Source organism: Monopterus albus, unplaced genomic scaffold (genome assembly GCF_001952655.1).
Source record: "Monopterus albus unplaced genomic scaffold, M_albus_1.0 scaffold444.1, whole genome shotgun sequence".
Taxonomy (NCBI): domain Eukaryota; kingdom Metazoa; phylum Chordata; class Actinopteri; order Synbranchiformes; family Synbranchidae; genus Monopterus; species Monopterus albus.
In genome coordinates this window covers 156,070-176,593 of record NW_018128324.1, presented here as the reverse complement: position 1 = coordinate 176,593, position 20,524 = coordinate 156,070, and the positions used below count along the sequence as shown (strand labels likewise).

Genomic DNA, 20,524 nt, shown 5'->3' with positions numbered 1-20,524 from the left:
AACAGTACTTCAGGCCATAAACATGTAAGTGTAGCTAAAATGAGCTCAGGTTTTACAAATACACAATAATGCATAGTTATAAGCCAATATTTAATATGCATTAATGTGAAATGTGCTATTCTGCATATTGACTGCTTTTACTTTAAGTATATTTTAATGTCAGTAGTTGTGTACTTCTACTTAAGTAACTTTGAAAGCAGGACTTTTGTCACAGAATATGTTTACACTGTGGTATTGTTACTTTTACTTTAATAAACAATTTGAGTACTTCTTCCATTGTAGTGTAGTGGTTAATAATAAACAAGGTTCCAGAGGTAATATGTAATAGAACAGTATGTAGTTCTATATAAATAATATATGGATATTATTTGTAATAGCTGTGTAAGGATGTAAGGCTGAGCTAAGTGCAAGCTTGATCTGTTTCTCTTCTCTTGCTCAAGGTGCTGTGTCCCCCTTGTTTAGCCTATGGGTCAACATCCTGAGTGACTTCATCCTCAGATAGGAAATGGATATATCGTAGCTGTAGCCTTATGTGAACTGTTCATGTGCACCTAGAAGTTCATGAGAGCTGAATAATGAGCTTATGTAAGTTGGTCAAGATGTTTCCTGTTTTTGAAGTACATCTCAGGGTGCTGTCTCCCAAAACTGGAGACAGGAAGCTAAGTTCAGAAATTGATGTAACAGCCTAAGGAAAGCTGCAGATAAAAGAGTGGGCCTGAAGGGTTAGGGAAGAGAGGATGACCATGCTACCGTGAACAGTGTACCACAAACCCGGCCTCAGAGGGCCGGGGGGAAACGACGACTGACTGGGGGTTGACTGGGGGTTGACAGGAGAACCGACTCGGGACCGACATCAAATGACTTGACTGACTGGCGCTCTGACAATCTTCTTATTTAATGCTTTATCTATCACATTGCAGGAGGAGAGTCTCTGTTCTCTGTTCCCTAAATACGAGATTATGTGTTTAAATACTACTTTATTCAGAATAATTGTAATATTAAATGATCCTTTAAATTGGGATGGTTTGTCTGAATTAATTTAGTCGGTATCACACTCCAGCGACAGTAGACAGACTTAAATTCTATTCCTTTGCATTTTTGGTGGCCAAAGTAGCAAAATCATCAGCAGGTAGTTCATGCTGTTGAACATACTAGATGACAGGTTGTACTGTCAGTATTACCCTTCATTACAGCAACCGTTCTTTGAACCTGACCTTATCATCCTCCATACAGTTCTAATTTATCAAAGTAACAGAAATAAAGATGCATTGTTAATCATTCATTTCATCCTCCAGAACTAATTATCTCTACATACATATCAACACTTCTTTTAAAGGCTGGCTTTATTAGTTTGAGCTGCACCGGTGGAGTTTTTGTGTTCCCAGGGTGACAGAGAGCTTGTTTCAGGGCTTAAAGAACTTTCCACATTAATCCAAAGGCCTGACGACTGAAAGGAGAGGAGACAAAGCCGGCTTGTTCATCTCTGGTTAATACAAGAACATGAAGAGAAGGAAGTGTAGAAGGGGAAGAAAAGAGGGAGCGATGAAGCAAAAGCCATGAAAGGAGGAGAGAGATGCAGAGCAAAAGAGGGGGATTGGGGGAAATGAGGAAGGATGGAAAAGGGGAGGGCAAAATGAGAGAAAGTTTTGGATGGGAGAATAAAGAAAAGATGGAGGAGGGGGCATGGTTTCCACCGCTCGCTGCAGGAAATGTGTTTGGTGTAAATATAGCCCAGAGACTCTGACAAGCAGCCTGTGTGTGCAGAGCATTCAGTGGCATGGTCAGCCAGTGAGTAAACCTTTCCCTGTCTTTTCTCAAATGATTTTGCATGTTTGAGGACAGAAACATACCTTTAAGTTTATTTACCATTTATCGTTTCTCAGTAATTAGAAAAAGGGGACACTGCTTGTAGATTCCACTCAGTGACTTTGTCGCTTTGCCGTAAGAGACAAAAGATTTGATGAGTCGACTTTATAGACTTTTTGTAAAGTTTTCCACCAGATCTTTTTTACATTAAATGGGTAAAAAAAAAAACTGCAGCAGATACAGCCGTGAAATACCAAACAAAACCTTGACAAGACTACGTCTGCAATTAGGAAAAAGACTTTGGTTAAATAACTGTGCTGAACCAAATGAGAAGCCAGCACTTAATGTATGTAGTGATTCAAGGTTGCTGTCAAAATAAGAGTCAGGTTTTCTTGCGTTTTATTTTCCTCTCCAGTGTGGAGCATCCTGCTGCAGGCTATAAAAAGATCTTTGAGACAGTGGAGGAACTGAATGAACCCATACCTGCTGCCATCACAGGTAGGAAACAGAGCAGGCCGTTCAAAGTTGTTTTTTGTTGGGGGGAGGGGTATTGTTGTAGTCCTGTGTTAGTAATATAGGAATGTGCATGTGTGCGTTTGTGCAGGTGTAATACCATCATGGCTGGGTGGCAGTCTTCTTAGGATGGGACCAGGTCTTTTTGAGGTGGGAGATGAACCTTTCCACCACCTGTTTGATGGACAGGCTCTCATGCACAAGTTTGACCTGAAGAATGGTCAGGTGACTTATTACAGAAAGTAAGAATGGTACTCATTACTTTCCAAAATCAGCGCACAGTTTAATAAAAACCCATTGTTTCATTGTGTGGTGTTATTTTTTTGGTTGAGGTAATAACTGTATTCTGTTTTTTGTGTCCACACAAACCACAGAGAGACTTTGTTGAATTCCTCTTGCAGCCAAGTATTTTTTACTGAGTAGAATTGTTGTGGTTCACAGATTTCAATTACATTCTGCCAGAACAGCCTTTAAAATAAAATGACTGTGGGTATAAGAGATGTTTCATGTGGCTTATAGCTATGTGGCACATGACATATGTGACTTTTGTGCTCAGGTTTATCAGGACAGATTCATATGTCCGTGCCATGACAGAGAACAGAGTGGTCATCACTGAGTTTGGCACAGCAGCTTACCCAGACCCCTGCAAAAACATCTTCTCCAGGTAACCTCAGATCCTTCATTAGGCTCAGAAGTAACGAAATCGGTTTTATTCATCAAATATTGTTGGTGCTGTGCTTAATGCACATATTCATGTGTTAAAAGAATATAGTAGTTGAAACTTGGAGAAATGTGCTTATTTGTTGGGACAAGAGATGGTTAACATTACTTAATATGAAGACTGGAAGCACTGGGGTTACGTATGTCCTGGCTGTCTGCAGTTGTGCTAATAAAACATGATGATGTTTATAGGCTGCCTATGTTGCTATGTTGATATTATTATGTATAATATCCAATGCCCCACAGTAGTACATTATATTATTATTATGCTCCATAACTCAGGAAAAGGTTTGAAGGAAACACACAGCCAACTAACAACTGGTTTTCCTCCTTGTGTCTGTTTAGATTTTTCACTTACTTCAGAGGCATTGAAGTGACTGATAACTGTTTAGTAAACGTCTACCCAATCGGTGAAGACTTCTACGCTGTCACAGAGACCAACTATATCACTAAGGTCGATCCTAATTCTCTGGAGACGTTAAAAAAGGTGGGAGCTGATTTGTTGACATCATGTTTGATCTGTTGGACTTGCAGACAGAATTCTATGAACAGGAAGATTCACTCACACACTCTTTGTTTGTTATCTCCTTCATGCTGAGGTCTTGTTCTGTTGGATGGGTTGTTTGGGTTTTTTTCTGTAAAACTTATAAATTCTAACCTTAAACCTGGGAAATGGTGTAACTTTTTTTAACTTGAGTAAATTAATACCATTTCAGACTAGAGACTAGAAGTTTTTTTCTTCTCTGTTCTCTGTGTGTACTGATTTACATCAGGTGGACCTATGTAAGTACCTCTCAGTGAATGGGGTGACTGCCCACCCCCACACCGACACAGATGGTACCATCTATAACATCGGTAACTGTTTTGGCAAGAACATGAGTCTGGCTTATAACATCGTCAAAATCCCGCCTGCTCAGAAAGGTGAGTTTGGTCACACTATCTGCGCTGAATACCAGAGAATCATATTTAACAGTTTTTTTTCATTGTTGCTTTTAATTTTTAATTGATGGAAAGAGTAGAGCACACAGAGAATTACAGACAGAATCATAAATAGTCTTATACTTCTATAGCGCCTTTCTACAAATTGAAGCGCACTCAAAGCTCTTTATACTATTTCCAGTTCACCTGTTCACACACACACACACACACACACACACACACACACACACACACACACACACCAGTGGTAACACCAGTGTTTATACTATTTACAGTTCATGTGTTCACACACACACACACACACACACACACACACACACACACACACACACCAGTGGTAACACCAGTGTTTCACTGACTTTGTTGTGTGTTTCCAGACGAATTAGATCCCATAGAGAAATCACAGGTTGTGGTTCAACTGCCCAGCAGTGAAAGGTTAAAGCCCTCCTACGTACACAGGTACCAAATGAGATACTTTTAGTCTCATCAAGCCAGCCAAAGAGTCAACCCTTAGTTTCTGTGATGGTTTACCACCAATACAAAGTGTGTTCTTCTTTTAGGTTTATTCATCTGTCTCTTTGCTTGTCTGTCTGTAGTTTTGGTATGACAGACGACTATTTTGTGTTTGTGGAGCAGCCGGTGAAGATCAACCTGCTCAAGTTCTTGGCAGCGTGGAATATCAGAGGAGCTGCATACATGGACTGCTTTGAATCCAGTGACAGCATGGGGGTAGGCAGGGGCAAGGCCATTTACCACAACCAGGCATTACAGAAACACAAAATAGATACAGAGAGGCGGAAAATGGCCACATACATATTCAAGAAGCCTACAAAGAGATGCAGAACTACAACCAAGAGACACAAAACAGCCACAAAAATCCTGTTTTATATTGTTTGTGTCTAAGGACCCATTCTAATCTGTCCATGGCTGTACACTTTATAGGGTTACAAATAGCAGTTCCTTATTAAAATAATTTCTTTTTAGAACATTTAAAAGTAATGTATTTGGAGTATTAATTTATTACACTGAATAAACAACTTAGCTATAAATGATGTAGACTTTATTACTGCCAAGGACCAAATGCGTCCCCTTATGTGAATCTGGTCCCCCCATTTAAAGGTTTCTGAATCCGCCCCCTTGGGAAGGAACACGTGTGTTTGATCAGTTACATCATGTGACTTGTCTGCACATTTCATATACAGTATGTGTGTGTGTTGTAGACATTGTTCCACCTGGCCACTAAAGACCCAGCAGTTTATATGAGCAGCCACAAGTTCAGAACATCTGCTTTCAACCTCTTCCACCACATTAACACCTATGAAGATGAGGGCTTCATCATCGTCGACCTCTGCACGTGGAAGGGGTGAGCGTGACCCTGCATGTGAGTCTGTATGAGTGTTTCATGTGTACTCATCCAAACCTCTCTGTCCCTCCAGTCATGACTTTGTGTATAACTACCTGTATTTGGCCAATCTGAGGAAGGAGTGGGAGGGGCTGAAGAAAGCAGCGACCAGAGCTCCTCAGCCTGAAGTCAGACGATATGTACTGCCGCTGGATGTGCACAGGGTAAGCACATAAACAGACACACACTGCAAGTTATTAATGTCATTACTCAGGTGTTTGGATGTGTGTTTGGGGTCTCTGAGTCTTGTTCTGACCAGTTTGTATCTGTGCTTGTTTTACATTTCTTAGATTTCTTTTTGTGTCTGTGCTTGTTTTCTGTTTTCAGTAACCACAGCTCACAGTTATTAAATCAATTAAATACTGTATATTACTAGGAGTTGTACATACTATATACAGCTTTGAAGTAGTGACAAAAATGTGATAGAAATGTCAATATTTTTTGTTATTCTTCTACTAAATTATTAATCAAGAATCACAAAACAATTGTAATAAAAGACGACCGACCAGCACTGACTGCTGATTGGCTACAAGGAGCAACCTTTCCTGGATGCAGTTTATTTTTCACTTAAACCACACTTTGCTTTAAACACCCCTCAGAATATACATTCATGTTTTTGTGTGTCTTCAGGAGGAACTGGGGAAGAACCTGGTGTCGCTTTCCTACACTACAGCGACTGCTGTCCTACATGGTGATGGTACTGTCTGGCTTGAACCTGAAGTCCTCTTTTCTGGACCAAGACAGGGTAACATACACACACAAATTCTTTAAAAATATTTTAAATGCTTTATTTGGGTACAGAAATGTACAACATTCACAGAGATTATATACATTTTAACAAGAGGTCGCTGCTGTTCTAGCTCATTCAAAACATATTCAATCTCTACTGCGTTTATAGTTGCAAAGGACAAGATGTTTGCCAGATCAACAGCACAGTACAATTGTATTTCATGTGCTTTGTGTAAATAATAGCAAGTCAAAGCAGACAAGTGATTTGTTTCACATCAGTATGGGTGTTTATTTTGACTTAGGAATCAGCAGCTTCGACAAAAGGACCAACTCACATGTTGTTTCTGAGGCTTACAACCTGTTTGTCTCTTCCTCTCTCTCAGCCTTCGAGTTTCCGCAGATTAACTACTCTCAGTACCGAGGGAAGAAGTATTCATTTGCTTACGGCCTCGGACTCAACCACTTCATCCCTGACAGGGTAGGAGTGCATTTATCACTCACAGAAGGAGGTGAGAGTTTTTTGTTCAGTGTTGCTGTTGTGTTTAAGACAGTTGGTTGTCTATTGTTGACTTGCTATAGATAGTCAAGCTGAACGTGCAGACCAAAGAGACCTGGGTGTGGCAGGAGGAGGAGTGTTACCCCTCAGAGCCGTTGTTTGTACCAACACCTGGAGCTACAGAGGAGGATGATGGTCAGACGGATGTGATAACATTCTCACATCTTAGCACACTGGTCTGCAGTCATGCCTTTCATTATGTGTAAATGTTAAGCCAAGAGACACAGAAGCTACTTAGCTGGTGAGAAACTCAAAAATTAAAGACCGCTGCCAAAAAACATCACACAAGCAGCAGTACAGTGTTGGAAAATCAAACCTTGAAGACAAAAAATGAGCAAATATGGAGCTAATGAAACAGGTTTGATACATTCTTGAGTTTTAAATACCATCAAGTATGATAGGAAATTTCTTTTTCAAGAATATTTCCAAAAATACATTGAGTGTTGCCACACATTAACAATGTAACAGATGAAAATAATATGCTGCCAGAGCTGGGAAAACTGAGGCCTAAAGCAATCGGGTTCAACCTGTGCTATGTGTGTTAAATCATAGGAAGTTATTCTGGTTATGTGTTGGATAAATGTACAGGATAAACAGAGCCTTTGAGGTGGCACCTGATTTTATACTGATTACTAATCGAGACGCTCTTTTAAAGAAGTTAAATTGAGTCAGTCTGGTTATGAAGACCTGTAGTATTTTGGTTTACTTTGCACTTATGTGGCTTTAAATACATTTGTCCCTAAAAAGGTTTCCAAACTAGTTAGATATTTTTTTTAAATGAGACCACAGCTTTGTTTTTGGTTGTGTTTTGTTACTTTGACCCTGAATCTAGCATTCATGACAGAGGTCATCTCATTTGAGAACAGGCACATTGTGTGAGTCATGCTCTAAACCTGTGGAGTGCACCTGTGAACCTAAATCAAACTAATCATTTTAAGTTAACTTTACCTAATCCTAAGCATGTCTGTGGTGGAAGCACACATGCAGTATATACATCTCCCTTGTGTCTGTGTTGCAGGTGTGCTGCTGAGTATCGTGGTGGAGCCGGGTGCAGAGAGACCAGGCTTTCTGCTGGTTCTAGATGCCATGAAATTGACGGAGCTGGCCAGGGCAGAGGTCAATGTCATCATCCCTGTGACCCTGCATGGCATGTACAGACCCTGAACCTCATCCTAACTTGACTGAGACACACCATAAGATACACCAGTCATCTTCACTTTTCAGTTAGAAATCAATCCAGTATTTCTTCTTCAGTCTCTGATCAAGACCATGACTTTAAACTTATCAAAGTGTAGATTTCTCTGACAAATGCACAGTAACACATTAGTAGGAGGGATGAACATGACTTACATCAAATATCGTGATTTCAGAGGAAGCCAAAAGTGTACAATGTACAGGCAGAGAAACAGGAGGAGCTGTTGTTAAATCCTTTAATTAGTCAGGTGTGTTAAAATCCTGATGGGTTTCATCTTCACGGGGTGTCTGTCAGAACAGCAAGAGTAAAACCAGATTGTTTTAATACTGTATATACAGGTTGGGCCACGGAAAAGTAGACCATGTTCCGGTATTGGTATTGAAATAATTATCGCAACGACATCAAAATGAAGAAATTATGACAACACTGTGAAGCTGTCACAAAAAAAGCTGGACATACAAATATTTAAAAAAATAAAAGAATGAAATCTCACTACTGGAGGGTTGCTGACTTTTGCTGCAGTTGATTTTTAGATATAAACCTTTCATTGTTTTCCAAATGCACTGACTTTATTCTTCTTAGGCTGTGGCTAAAAGCAAATAAAATGTATTGAATGGACAGGATTTGTAATTATTTAACATTTTAGTGATACTGGCAAAGGTTGTGCTCAGTTTTGTTCTCCACAAGTAGGTTGCATTAAGAGAACGAAACACGTAGCTGGTGGAGAAAACAGTGCATGTGCAGAGAGAAGTCATGACTGGCAAGACAATCATGGGGTTCACTTTTGCTGTGTATGGTTGTTTTGAAAGTTGTAAATTAAAGTTGTAAAAGCTCCTCTGAGCTGCTTTTGGAGAGCAGATTTTTTTTTAATCTTCTGTTTTAGACACAAGAGAACTAAAAGAGAGGTGACTTCTGCAGAAGTTTTCATTAGATTTCATCCTGATATTTGACCAGATAAAAGCAGATCGTGAGTCAAACACACGCACACAGCTGTGTTCAGGTCATAATGTTCATCATCTTCTACAAAATGCCCTGAGGATTTAGTGTAACCTGCCAGTGCTGTATATACAGATTGCTGTGCTGCCCCCAACTGGCCAAAACTGGTAATGCTTTATTTTACAGAGCCCATACCACACCCCCACCAGCTTTAAAAGCAGTGTTTGGATCATTAAGTTTGGCAATGAAATGGTCTTTGTAATCTTTGTAAACTGTAATAATTGTGCAAAACTAAATTTTTATATCCTGTGTAGTTAAAATATATTAATGTTATATAATCGAAATAAAAAAAACTCTCTCTTGGTATGTAACAGAGATATTTTGTAGGTGCAACTCCTCGGTACACATTGCTAAAGATGACCAACAGGCTTGAGCAGCAGTTTAATTTCAGAGTGACAGATGTTTGTAGATCTCAGTCAAACTGTGAAGGAGAACGACAGGAAGCTTCTATATACGTAGAAGTGCCGACTGCAGTTTTTCAGTGGAAAGTTGATATTGCTGCTGTTTGATGATGTCCAGGCAGTCTCTTATAACCTGCAGACAGATACAGATTCATGTAAAAAAAAAAAACTGACATAAGGATAAAAGGTCATGATAAACTCATATTGGCAATAGTTAAGCTTTTATGTATGATTTTTCTGGAACTCCAGTAAAGCATTAGCTGTCAGATGCTTCCAGGCAGCTGAAACACAAGTGCAATTTGACCTTCCTGGTGTCCTGAGGTAGAATGATTCCATCATCCCATAGCCGTCCAGAGGCATAGAAAGCCGAGCTCTCCTCCTTTAACCTCTGGTTCAGGTAATCCTCCTGCTTCTTCTTCTGCTCTTCCTCCTGCTCACTGTCCAGGGGGAGCAGAGAGTCGGCGTGTCCCGGAGCCATCATCGACACTCTGGCATTGGGCCACAGGAACAGGAAATTAGGGTCAAATGCCCGGCCACACTGGAGAAGGAAACAAGGTTCAAATGATTGTATTTAACCCTGGATCCTAAATCTTACATGAGTAACCGATGAAACGATAGAATAATAAGCATGTATATGTAACATTTCTATAGTGGTTAACTGTTTGCATTTGTTCTTGTTGCATGTGACAAAGGTACACAGAAACCACATTGGCAACAACAGGACATGGTGTCTCTCAGCTACACCTCCCCCCACCCCTGATACTGCTGCCTACAGCCCTTCTGTTGTTATTGCAGCCTCTCCACCCTGTGTTGTCAAAGTACAGCCTGTAAATTAGCTGTGCCCGCCACCTGGCCAGAGTTAGAAGAAGTCATTTCAAACAGTAGTCGTGGACGAGCACATGGCAGTTTACATATGGAGTCTCTCACCATGGCATAGCTGTCAGCACCATGGCAACCACCAATCACTACAGTGATTTTGGGGACAGAGGCACACGCGACTGCTGACATCATTGAACCCTGAGCCTTCAGACGGTTACTGTGCATCTCCGCCTAGGGGAGAGAAAGAGGCACAGACACAGGATACAGATATCAAATAGCTGTTATTTAAGAGTCATACTGAATAACACCGAGTAAGAGTTTGTGTTTCAGGGAGATGCTCACAAAAAGATGATTCATTAATAGTGTTTTGGAAAAACATAAATATAAAAAATATAAATCCAGGACTATTTGATCTGGTGTTTCTTTTTATGATTTATTTTTAAAAGTAAAAGGCATGTGTTTCTGTTTTACTAGATCGACCTTATCTTGCCATATTACCGTGTGCATGAACACAGCCTTGTTTCACTGGGAGTACCTGTGTTGTGGACAGCGTCTGAGCTGCTGCGGGTGCTGTGTTCTGGAGGAAGAGGAGTGGGATGCCTCTCTGGTCGCATAACTGGACAAAATGGCTTCCTTTCAGCGCTGCCTGGTGTGACAGCTCTCCATTGTTGGCTACGATTCCCACCAGGTGACTAACACAGCACATAAACAGAAAAAACCATACCATAAACCAGATCAGGACCACACGTACTCAGACTACTCACATGCTTAAATCATTCGCCATGCTTTCCTGCACCATATAATGACACATTAAGCTTGTAGCTGACCTTGGAATTTGTGCATCATGTATCTATATGTGTATATTGTGAGTCTATCTGACTGCCATGTGTTGTTTGCAGGTACTTCACAACAATTCAGTTCAGTTTTAACTGTGATAATCAGCTCAGTAATAATCCTGTTTTCCAGCCATCCGAGATGCACACACTGGAAACAATACAAGACAAGTTCCGTTAAGCATGAGTGGTTTTTTTTTTCCTCCATCAAGTCAACATAGATGTATGTATAGTACATGTTTATCTCTTAGTTGCATGGACAAATTTTTGTTCCAGACCATGGCTTTGAGAAGATTCTGGTCAGACCTCACGACTTCAGAGGGCTTTTTGACAGTGAAGGCTTTCAAGGTTAGAATCAGGTTGAAATGGTTAGGGCTAATGCAAATATCAGAGATTGTCCTCAAAACTATAGAAAGTCAAGCTTGTGTGTGTTTGTATATTTTTACCCATGTATCTTTGCAAAGCCATTAACGAGTGTGGTTCCATAACGAGCTTTAAATTCCTGGAAGCGGCTCCCATCTGTCAGCCGACTGATGACCTGGACAGACAGACAAACACCCAACAGAATGTTATTACAACTGAATCATAAATCAGTTACACAGTAACTTGACAGCCATGATGGGAAACCGATTTTTCCACAAACATCATCATTTGTCACTAAATTTGAAGGTAAGATCTAGAGGTTCTGTTTTGTCTTTGCTGCTGGCTACTATTCATTATAGTGTTTTTGCACCTGCAATTAAACCACTTGATCGAGAGCTGTTACTTTCTCATCTTTAATTTGTAATGCCTCTTTTTTTTGCTGGCTGTTGAGATAGAGGGGCTGCATTTACTGTACTACTCACACTAACTACTGTACTCAGTCTGCAGAACAAAGAGCTTCATGTATTTATGCTAGATTACCATTTTAACATCCAGACTGTGGTTATAACTCTGTGAAGCCAAACCCAGAAGCTCCTCTGAACTATACAGCGGCTCCTCTTCTGCTTTCCTCTTCCTTGTCTTGTCCTCCTCCTCCTCCTCCTCCTCCTCTTCCTCAGGCAGTTGGAAGTTCAGGGTGGATATGATGTTTCTGGTGTAACTGTATGCCTCCTTCTCCTCCCAGGCAAAATGGTCAACACAGCCACTTACTCTGAAACCAGACAATAAATTGTCAGATGAAGATGTGAACGTATTGTCTATTAATAACTGCATGTCTGGGGCTGTTTTGATTTGTGGACTTACTCAGCGTGAAGCCTGGCTCCTCCCAGATCCTCTGGTGTCACTTCCTCTCCTGTGGCAGCCTTGACAAGTGGTGGCCCGGCCAGGAATATTGTGCCTATGCGGTGCACGATAACTGTCTCCTCCGCCATAGTGGGAACATAAGCTCCACCCGCCGTGCATGACCCGCACACCACAGACACCTTCAGGATCATTAATTGTTGGCAATTTTATATCAGTTGCAACTGAAAGAGTGACGTTCTTGAATCTAACCTAATTTTATTCCTCCTGCTCTTCTTTATAGTCCTCTACCTGAGGGATCTTCATGGCAGACATGACGGCTTCATTATAAAATGCTCTTCCTCCATGGTTCTTATCGGGAAAGATCTCTGACTGGATAATTATACACAAACAAGGAATTAGAGACTGCTGTTTTACATATGTATTGAGGCAGAGGTGTGTGTGTTTGTGTGGTAACCTGCAGTGGTAGAAAAGCTCCTCCAGAGTCAACCAGGTAAACACAAGGCAGGCGATTTTGAATGGCTACTTCTTGTGCTCGTAGTTGTTTCTTCACTGTGATTGGATACGCTGTTCCACCCTTCACTGTGGCATCATTGGCGATGAACACACACCACAGGCCATTGATTCTGCCAACACCTGGACAGATATAAGGAATAAATTCATAACTCTCTGAAATGAAAGGAATAATTATAGTCATCTCAGTAAATTAGAGACAGTTAGTGTAGTCAAACCAGTCTGCGCTTAGTACCAAAGACAAAGAATTGCATTTAGTGGCTTCTGACCAGTCAGGCAGCCGGCTGAAGGGATGTCCCCATACGGCAGACCCAGACCAGCTAATGGTGACAGCTCCAGAAAGTCCTCATCATCCAACAGGAGGCGCAGACGATCCCTGACCAGCAACTTCTTGTTTCTCTGGGTGTGTCTGGCAATGGCGCTGTCCCCTCCACCTTTCCTCACCTTCTCACTCAACTCTATAAACCTTACAGAGAGACGCAGATAGAATAAATGGCATGCATTTATATATTTATTTTAATAAATGCAGTTTGGGGAGTCAGTTGAATGTTACAGACTGTCGAGAGTGGGGCCTACTTCTTACGGCAGGCGTTGCTGTTTCGGAGATTAGCTTCATACACGTGCTGGTGGATGGGCTGAAGGGGCTGCTCCAGCACTGGGAAGGCACTGCGCAGAGATCTCCTTTTCTTGGCTGCGGAGCTTATAAGGCGGACTGAACACAGCCGCTGCTGCTGCTGCTGCTCAGCCACCCTGCAACACGAGATTCATACAGGAAAAGCATGTTTACAGCCCGTTCATAACATCATAAAAAATCAAAGATTCTCTCAAGGCAAAATTGTGATTTGTTCTATTGGGCTGTAAGTGGTTTAAATTTTTGTTTATTTTCCAGGAGTTCCAGTGATGTAGTTACCTGTGATGTCTCTCCTCTGCTCTGTTTCTCAGCGTCCATGATGGTGATTGGGTGTACGCAGGCACAAAGGAAGGACACACTCTCCCTCCACTACACACACTATGAACACAAACAGGTGAGTCTAAAACTGTTAATCAAGTGCAGTCTCTGAGTAATAAAACCTTTTCACATCCCCATATAGGCAGAGAACATTACAGATGTTCATTTGATGGTGTTTTTTCTGACTGGTGAAAGATAAATTCTACTGATTTAATCCATCTGTACGTTTGAATGTGGATGATAGAGTGGAGATCTATTCAGTCTTAATATTGAAGCAGAAATAACAAATACCCTAGTTCCAGTTTCCTAGTTATGATGATTTGCTGCTTTGTGTTATACGAGTGATTCCCAACCTTATTTTAAGAAATACAAACCTAAAAGTATGGGAAACACTGTATTATGTGATAATAAACTTAAGATCTTGGATAATGATTGGACAAAACAAGTCATTTATGACATAAACTTGGCCTGCGGAAAATTGTCACATGCCTTTTTTAGTAGTTTGACATTTTCAGGGCTTTTACTTTTACTTGTACGTTGTGCTATCAGTACTTTTGCTTAGGTAAAGAATCTTAGTACTTAGTACTTCCTCCACCACTGGTTGGGCTCTAAGCTTGTCAACGACAAGAATGCACAGATACATTTCGCTTGTACTACGTTTAAGTACATACAGTGAAATACTGTGTAGCAAAGTATGGAAGATCGCTGAAGCTTAATGTCTAGTTATGTATGCAGAAGAAATGTGTGCCAAAGGTCGCTGAGGCATCAGAGTGCGCGTCAATACATAATTAATTGTATACATTTATGAAGCAGAAAATATGTAACATTTCCTACCTTGCCATGCAGCGGTACATGTCTGTCTGGGTCTGCTGTAATACCACTAATTACACAATTTGTAGTAGCTGAAAATGATCCGATAGGAGCAACTACATCGTTTCGCTTGCCATCACAAAGGAAATTCTTCTTCCTCCCGTTCGCATGTCATTAGTAATATACACTAGCGCCACCTACAGGAGTGGAAGGTGGAGTGTACTGTAGATTAGCAGTATGAAAAAAATCAAAGACAAAAAATGCTCCACTTTTAGGCACTTGTACTTTACTTGAATATTTCCATTTGATGGTACCCTATACTCCAGTGTAATTCAGAGCAAAAAATTGTAGGCTAGTTTCTACTAGATTACATATATTTAGGCAATTGTGGCTATTAACTATATTATATCCTACTTATTATAGTTTTACATAGGGCCTACAAAGTCTATGCTTTAGTATCTATCTATCTATCTATCTATCTATCTATCTATCTATCTATCTATCTATCTAGGGATGTGCTGAGGCACCTTGGCCGCTAGAGGGACCCCCTATTCATAAGTTAACGAATGGCTACAGTGCAGTTCAGTATGTAGGCAATTTAAATCAGCCTTAGATGTTTCAAATTAATATGTTCACATTAGAAGAAAAAGTAAAATAAAATCTTTGTATGTGTTACAGGCCTAAATTGAAATGTTTTCCTCTCTGCCCCTTCTTGGAGAATTGAAAAGCAGTTAAAGCAGAATGAACAGTGCAGACACACAGAGGTAGTAGACCATATAATTCCCTACTTTTGGTAGCAAAACCAATTACCTCAGATAATTTAAAAGATGAAAAGTAATGATTCCCAGGTGATTACTGGGAGGCAGAGAGTGAAGCCTAAGGTCTTAACAGAAACACCACAAAAATAGTCTACCACAAAATCTGGCTCTACGTTGGCAGTTCATACTTTACATGAATAATTTCATATTCTACTACTTCACTAAATTTTAGGGTCAACTATTGTACTTTTTACTGCACTACATTTAGCTTTAGTTACTTTCCAGAATTAGATTAATAAAACTAAATGCAGTATAATCATAAAACTTTATTGGGGAATTCACAAGCTGCCCAGGAGTAATTCAAGTTATAAGTACCTAAGGTAATACATTAGTTCCATCTTTACCAGCTGCCAGCCTACAGTAGCCATCAGGAGTCAATGATCACACATGTTGATGTTGTATATCAAAGTGTACAAATGACTGGCAGGTCAAAAAATGAGTTTGTGCTGAAGAAATTTATACCAAACACTGGCATATTAAACACAATTTCGTGTGGTATATAAAGGTAAATCAAAACTATTAAAATCGGCCAAAATAGGCAAAAATATTCCAAGACTCCTTAAACATCAATAAGCTATAATCCAGTTATACAATGGACATTATTGTGCCATTCTGCATAATGAGTCCTTTTACTTTTGGTGCTTTAAGTATATTTGGATGCTAAAACTTTTGTACTTTTGCTTAACATTTTGACTGCAGAACTTTTACCTTTAACAACCCATTATTAAACTGTAGTATTGCTACTTATGAAAACAATGCTTCTTTCACTACTGTATCTTAATTTAAAAAATCAATTCGTGCTTAAATTAGTAACACATAGAAATTATAATTTATTTTCTACATTGAATATAACTGTTCCATTTTTTTTCATCTGCTAGGCCCGCTTTTATTTTGTCTTTTATATTTTTGTGTTTCCACAAAATCACCATATTTCATAAATGTTTTTATTTCTTGGTCATAAGGTGTAAAACCACTAGGGTGACCCCTGTGGTCCTCTGGTTTGGGCGGTCCCGCTGGTTTAGAAGAAGGGGGAGGAGGAGTGTGTGTGTCGGCCGACATTCAGTCAGGAGGATCGGAGTCCCAGTGCCAGCTGAGGAGAGTCTAATCAGGGAATACTGTGTCCAATTCCGGAGAACTCAGAAGGAGGAATCCGAAATGAGTTGGGGAACGGAGCTCTGGGTATGTAAAAACTGTGTTTATGGCCAGCTCTTTGTCTTGTTTGCTTTGTATTGTGGTGGAGACAAGACGCCGACTTTTGGGAAATGGAGTGGAAGGAAGGTGCCGTGTTACCTATTAGCTTTGTGTGGCTGAGGCGGCTAACGCTAACGCTAACTCTGGTCGGCTGCGCTGTTAGCCGGCCGAGGCTAAAGCTAATCCGCGGTGCATCTTAACGACTGTGACAGCGGCGGAACAATAGACGGTCTACACAGAGGCACGGCCGGGGCTCGACAGTTGGGACGGGGGTCACACCGCCTTCCTCATTCGGTTACATGGCAAATTTCAAAATTATCTGGGCGTCTGAGTTATTGTTTTTGTTTGACTTGCAAGTGACGAAGTTTTGTGTCTTGACGTGTTTTATTTGTGTCACACCCTGTTTCAAAGAGAAGCGCCGGGCGGGGATTCCGGTAGCAGGGTGGAGAAACTGCAGGAGCCAGGGTAGATGCCACCGTCCTGTTCGGTATCCTCCACATTAACCGTCTCATTCACCGACTGTCGCCAGTTGTCCGGTCTATTGTCTTAACCTCCCACATGCGCATATGAGCCGAATCAGCCAATCGCCTGTACAATACACCTCACCACGCTGTCCTGTTCCCAGCCTTTAGAAGAAGAAGCTAAATGAAACCCAGACGTAAAAGCTTTACTTAAGTCAGTCAAGCATGAGCTGCTGCTGTTTGTCAGATACAGTAGATACCAGAGTGGATGGATGTCTCCTGTCTCAAGGTGTTAATTTGTTGGAGCATAGGGTTAATTTCTCTATTTTCAGGTAACTGTGGTGCGCTCCTGCCTCTGTTCTCCGGGGTGTTGGCCATCACAAGCTGTTGTAACCGGCTGTGTATTCCTGTGTGTGTGTGTGTGTGTGCGCGCAGACTGTGTTAAAAGGGAGTACGTCACCTCCCTGAGATGAAACTCGTCCCCTTGCACTTTAAAAATAAGTTGTTTTTTGTGCTTGGTCAGCCCTTAATACGCAGCATGCTGCTACAGACAGAAATAACAGTTGGCTTGTCTGTGATTCAAGGAATTGTGTACACATGAACACAAATGTGATGTGTCAGGATTTTAGAGGCTTTTTTTTTTTTACTTGAATCTTCCATTCATGCTTTCCATTCAGGTTTTCTTTCTTTTAATATGGGGCGAGAATGCAGTCATCTGTTTTGGTTTGTTTTCCCAGTTAAGCAGATGGAGAGACAGATTAACATGGGTTTTAATATTCATTCATTCATTTTCTACCGCTTAGTCCCTGAACGGGGTCACGGGGGGGACCGGAGCCAATCCCGGCCGGCAATCGGGCGAAGGCGGGGTACACCCTGGACAGGTCGCCAATCCATCGCAGGGCTAACAGGGAGAGAAAATTTATGGACTATTTTTGAACTTGTGTACTAGAGGTGTGAATGTGGTTTCAGTGTGTTCATCCAATTGAGAGTAGACATTTGTCCAACTAAGACACAAAGCAGAGAAAAGTGGTAAATGCGCTCATTTGAGAAGCTGAAAGCAGCAGATGGTTTTCCTCTCTAAATTATTCAAAGGATTTGCTAACTCATAATTTTAGGCTATTCATCTTTTGTTGCTCTTCACACAGTTTATTGAACTGTATTTGGTATTTACATGTGTCTTTCAATCTGTATTAAAACAGGACGTTGGGCTGACATTATGTTTTAGCAGACTTTACAAACCAAGAGAACAACATCTTATTACCACGCTGGCTTTCTGCCCTCTGAAACACACGCACATAAAGTAGGAACTGTTTGTCAGAATTAAAGCTCTGTCTGCTTAGCGTGTGCCAGGATGCCACCATGCTGAGCCCTGGTCTGTCTGGCCGAGGTGAGCAGGAGGCCGGCAGAGTGGAGCGGCCAAGTCTGAATGAAGGACAAGAGACTGACAGGTGGTCGCCTCAACCTAATGGATAAACTGAAAGACAGGGATGAAGGGACAAAGGATGAAAAGGCAGAGGAAAGGGAACAGGCTTTAAACTGTTGGCTAGACTTTTGATTTTACTTTGAAATCTGCCAGCTTTAGACCAGTTGTGGAAACTCTTTGAGAGTGAGCTTTTCTTTCCTTCATGTGGCGTCTGGATTTGGAAAGGCTTCTTACCTTGTTCCCTGAGGTGTCAAGTTGGAGAGTGGGGTGCTGGGATTATTTGTGAATTATCTCTTTTATAGAAGCAAGAGTTTGTGTTCTCTGCATCAGACTCCTCTAAGGACATCTGTTTGCTGTAGCCGGGTTTGTAGCAGGTCACAGTGGGTGTGAGTGAAGTCATGTTGACGCTGCAGGTGCCGGCCTGGACGCCACAAGCTGTTGTACCCAGTCTAGCCAAGCCTGTCAACCCACTGTGGGGGGTGTATTACTCACATTGCATGGACAGAAACCTGTTTACACACACAGACACACACATTGTGGGGGCAGATGCTGGTCTCCAACATCTAAATCGTTGAATTTTAGGGTGAGAACTTTATTTAGTGTAAGGGTTGAGGCAAGGAGCTACTGAATGCATTATGTTATTAGCCCTTTTCAGATATGGGATATAGAAAACTGCTGGCTTCATCAATCTGGTGGCTTTCTGCCACTCATGGCTTCACTCAAACCTGTAACTGAGAGAGCCACGGCCCTCGGGGCAGATATTTGTCATGTGCAAGAGTTAGACAGTAAATCTAGTGATGTATAATGTAATTCTTACTACAGCACAGTCAACGAACGTGCTCCGTTCCAGGAGAAGTCTTTTTTTGGGCTGTAAACAACATGATTGTTCACTGAGCTGAGCAAAGCATCGCAAATATGCACAAGAGACATGCGCAGAGACCTAGACTGTCATGATTGGCATGCCCACTGTACATAACGTCCTATGTCAGTAGGTTGTAATCGTGTGTGCCTGTCTGTTAATGTGACTGCATGCAGGTCAGACTTCTACACTGTTGAAAGTAGGGGTGGGCGATATGGAAAAAAAAATGTATCACGATATTTTCTAGAAATGTTACGATACACGATATTATCACGAAATAGTCTCGTTGATTTTAAGATTATTTAAATTTTCAAATTACAGACCTACAATACAGCCAAAATTTGACTGTCAAATTAATGTCTCCATAATAATATAGGTTTTACCATTTATGTTGTGGTTGTCAAGTATTTATTAATCAAGGTAGCATTACATGCAAGTGCAACTCTGCAAATTAAGAATATTCAACTAGACTTACATAACAATGAAAGGCTTGCCATCATCACAATATGATGGTTTAACAAATTTTACATTAATAGTGCTAAGAGTTAACAGTCAGTGTATTATACCAAGATCCTCAGCAAAGTGCTTGAAAAATGTAAATAGCTTGTTACAAAGTTAAATAAAAATATTACCTTGGTCTAGTGAAACAAATGCGGGTTCATAGAATTTTGCATAATTCCCAAAATAAACATAAGCTTCAAAAGGTAAAAATCAAAGCAAACATCCAACATGTAAGTGCCCTTTGTTCAACTGTTAAGGATTTTTTTTTAAAACATTTCAAACCCAAAACAATAAAACAATGCTACAAAAATATTTCCTGACCTCAGGCTTGTAAACGTAGCAGCTTAACTAATCAGTCAGTCATTTTTAGCAAGGAAAACCAGGTGATTGACTTTCTCTGGCTTGAGAGTTGCCCTTTGACAGGTGACAATGTTGCCACCAGTACTGAAGGCTCTTTCTGAGGGAGCACTTGTTGCTGGAATGCATAAATACTTTCTAGCAAGTTGGCTAACTCTTGGAAAGTTTGCCTCATGGACTTTCCACCATTGCAATGGATCCATATCACTTTCTGCATTTGGTGTGGACAAGCAGCCCATCAGTTCCCCTTCTATTGCTTCTTTTAGAGATGGGGAAGCTGATGATGTGGCTGCTGCAGATGCACTTACAACAGCTGAGGCTTTCAAAAAGCTGGCAAGTGATCTCTTTGCTTTCTTGGGTGGTGTCTGATCTTCATCAGGGCTGTGTGATGTGGAGGTTGAGGTAGGCTGCTGATTTGATGATGCTGGATTCAGCAAATTCTCCAGCTCAGACACAGCTCTGCTTTGTATTCCCTCAATGTTGTCTTTGTCTGTGTACTGCATTTTGAACCT

At 40.9% G+C, this 20,524-nt stretch overlaps 3 protein-coding genes across 7 annotated transcripts in view; 2 read left to right on the top strand and 1 right to left on the bottom strand.

The window, feature by feature from the left end:
• Window positions 1-1,706: 1,706 nt before the first annotated feature.
• LOC109952235 (retinal Mueller cells isomerohydrolase-like) lies at window positions 1,707-8,700 on the top strand. 2 transcript variants are annotated; one of them, XM_020587213.1, is made up of 14 exons: window positions 1,707-1,788; window positions 2,222-2,304; window positions 2,411-2,561; window positions 2,876-2,983; window positions 3,385-3,493; window positions 3,813-3,960; window positions 4,356-4,437; window positions 4,575-4,707; window positions 5,199-5,341; window positions 5,415-5,544; window positions 6,011-6,125; window positions 6,493-6,587; window positions 6,689-6,800; window positions 7,684-8,700. In XM_020587213.1, exons 1-14 carry the CDS (start codon window positions 1,778-1,780, stop codon window positions 7,827-7,829), a joined length of 1,566 nt encoding a protein of 521 aa, XP_020442869.1. In that variant the 5' UTR covers window positions 1,707-1,777; the 3' UTR covers window positions 7,830-8,700. The 2 variants fall into 2 exon arrangements, with proteins under 2 accessions (XP_020442869.1, XP_020442868.1); XM_020587212.1 differs by having other exon boundaries at window positions 3,385-3,526.
• An 89-nt stretch (window positions 8,701-8,789) lies between these two features.
• LOC109952234 (methylcrotonoyl-CoA carboxylase beta chain, mitochondrial) lies at window positions 8,790-14,559 on the bottom strand. Of its 2 annotated transcripts, none has more exons than XM_020587210.1 (13): window positions 14,427-14,559; window positions 13,554-13,652; window positions 13,220-13,393; window positions 12,913-13,109; window positions 12,588-12,766; window positions 12,422-12,502; window positions 12,134-12,312; window positions 11,813-12,041; window positions 11,356-11,447; window positions 10,612-10,768; window positions 10,185-10,307; window positions 9,562-9,795; window positions 8,790-9,390 (listed from the first exon to the last, which is right to left on the bottom strand). In XM_020587210.1, the coding sequence occupies exons 1-13, from the start codon at window positions 14,444-14,446 to the stop codon at window positions 9,304-9,306; spliced, it is 1,851 nt and encodes a 616-aa protein (XP_020442866.1). In that variant the 5' UTR covers window positions 14,447-14,559; the 3' UTR covers window positions 8,790-9,303. The 2 variants fall into 2 exon arrangements, with proteins under 2 accessions (XP_020442866.1, XP_020442867.1); XM_020587211.1 differs by having other exon boundaries at window positions 9,297-9,390; window positions 9,566-9,795.
• Window positions 14,560-16,197: 1,638 nt separating this feature from the next.
• Window positions 16,198-20,524, top strand: part of fnbp1l (formin binding protein 1-like) — a 39,683-nt gene continuing 35,356 nt past the window's right edge. For all 3 annotated transcript variants that reach the window (XM_020587201.1, XM_020587200.1, XM_020587199.1), the window contains exon 1: window positions 16,198-16,399. In XM_020587201.1, the coding sequence (XP_020442857.1) occupies window positions 16,376-16,399 (24 nt within the window). In that variant the 5' untranslated portion in view covers window positions 16,198-16,375. The remainder of the gene's footprint in view (window positions 16,400-20,524) is intronic.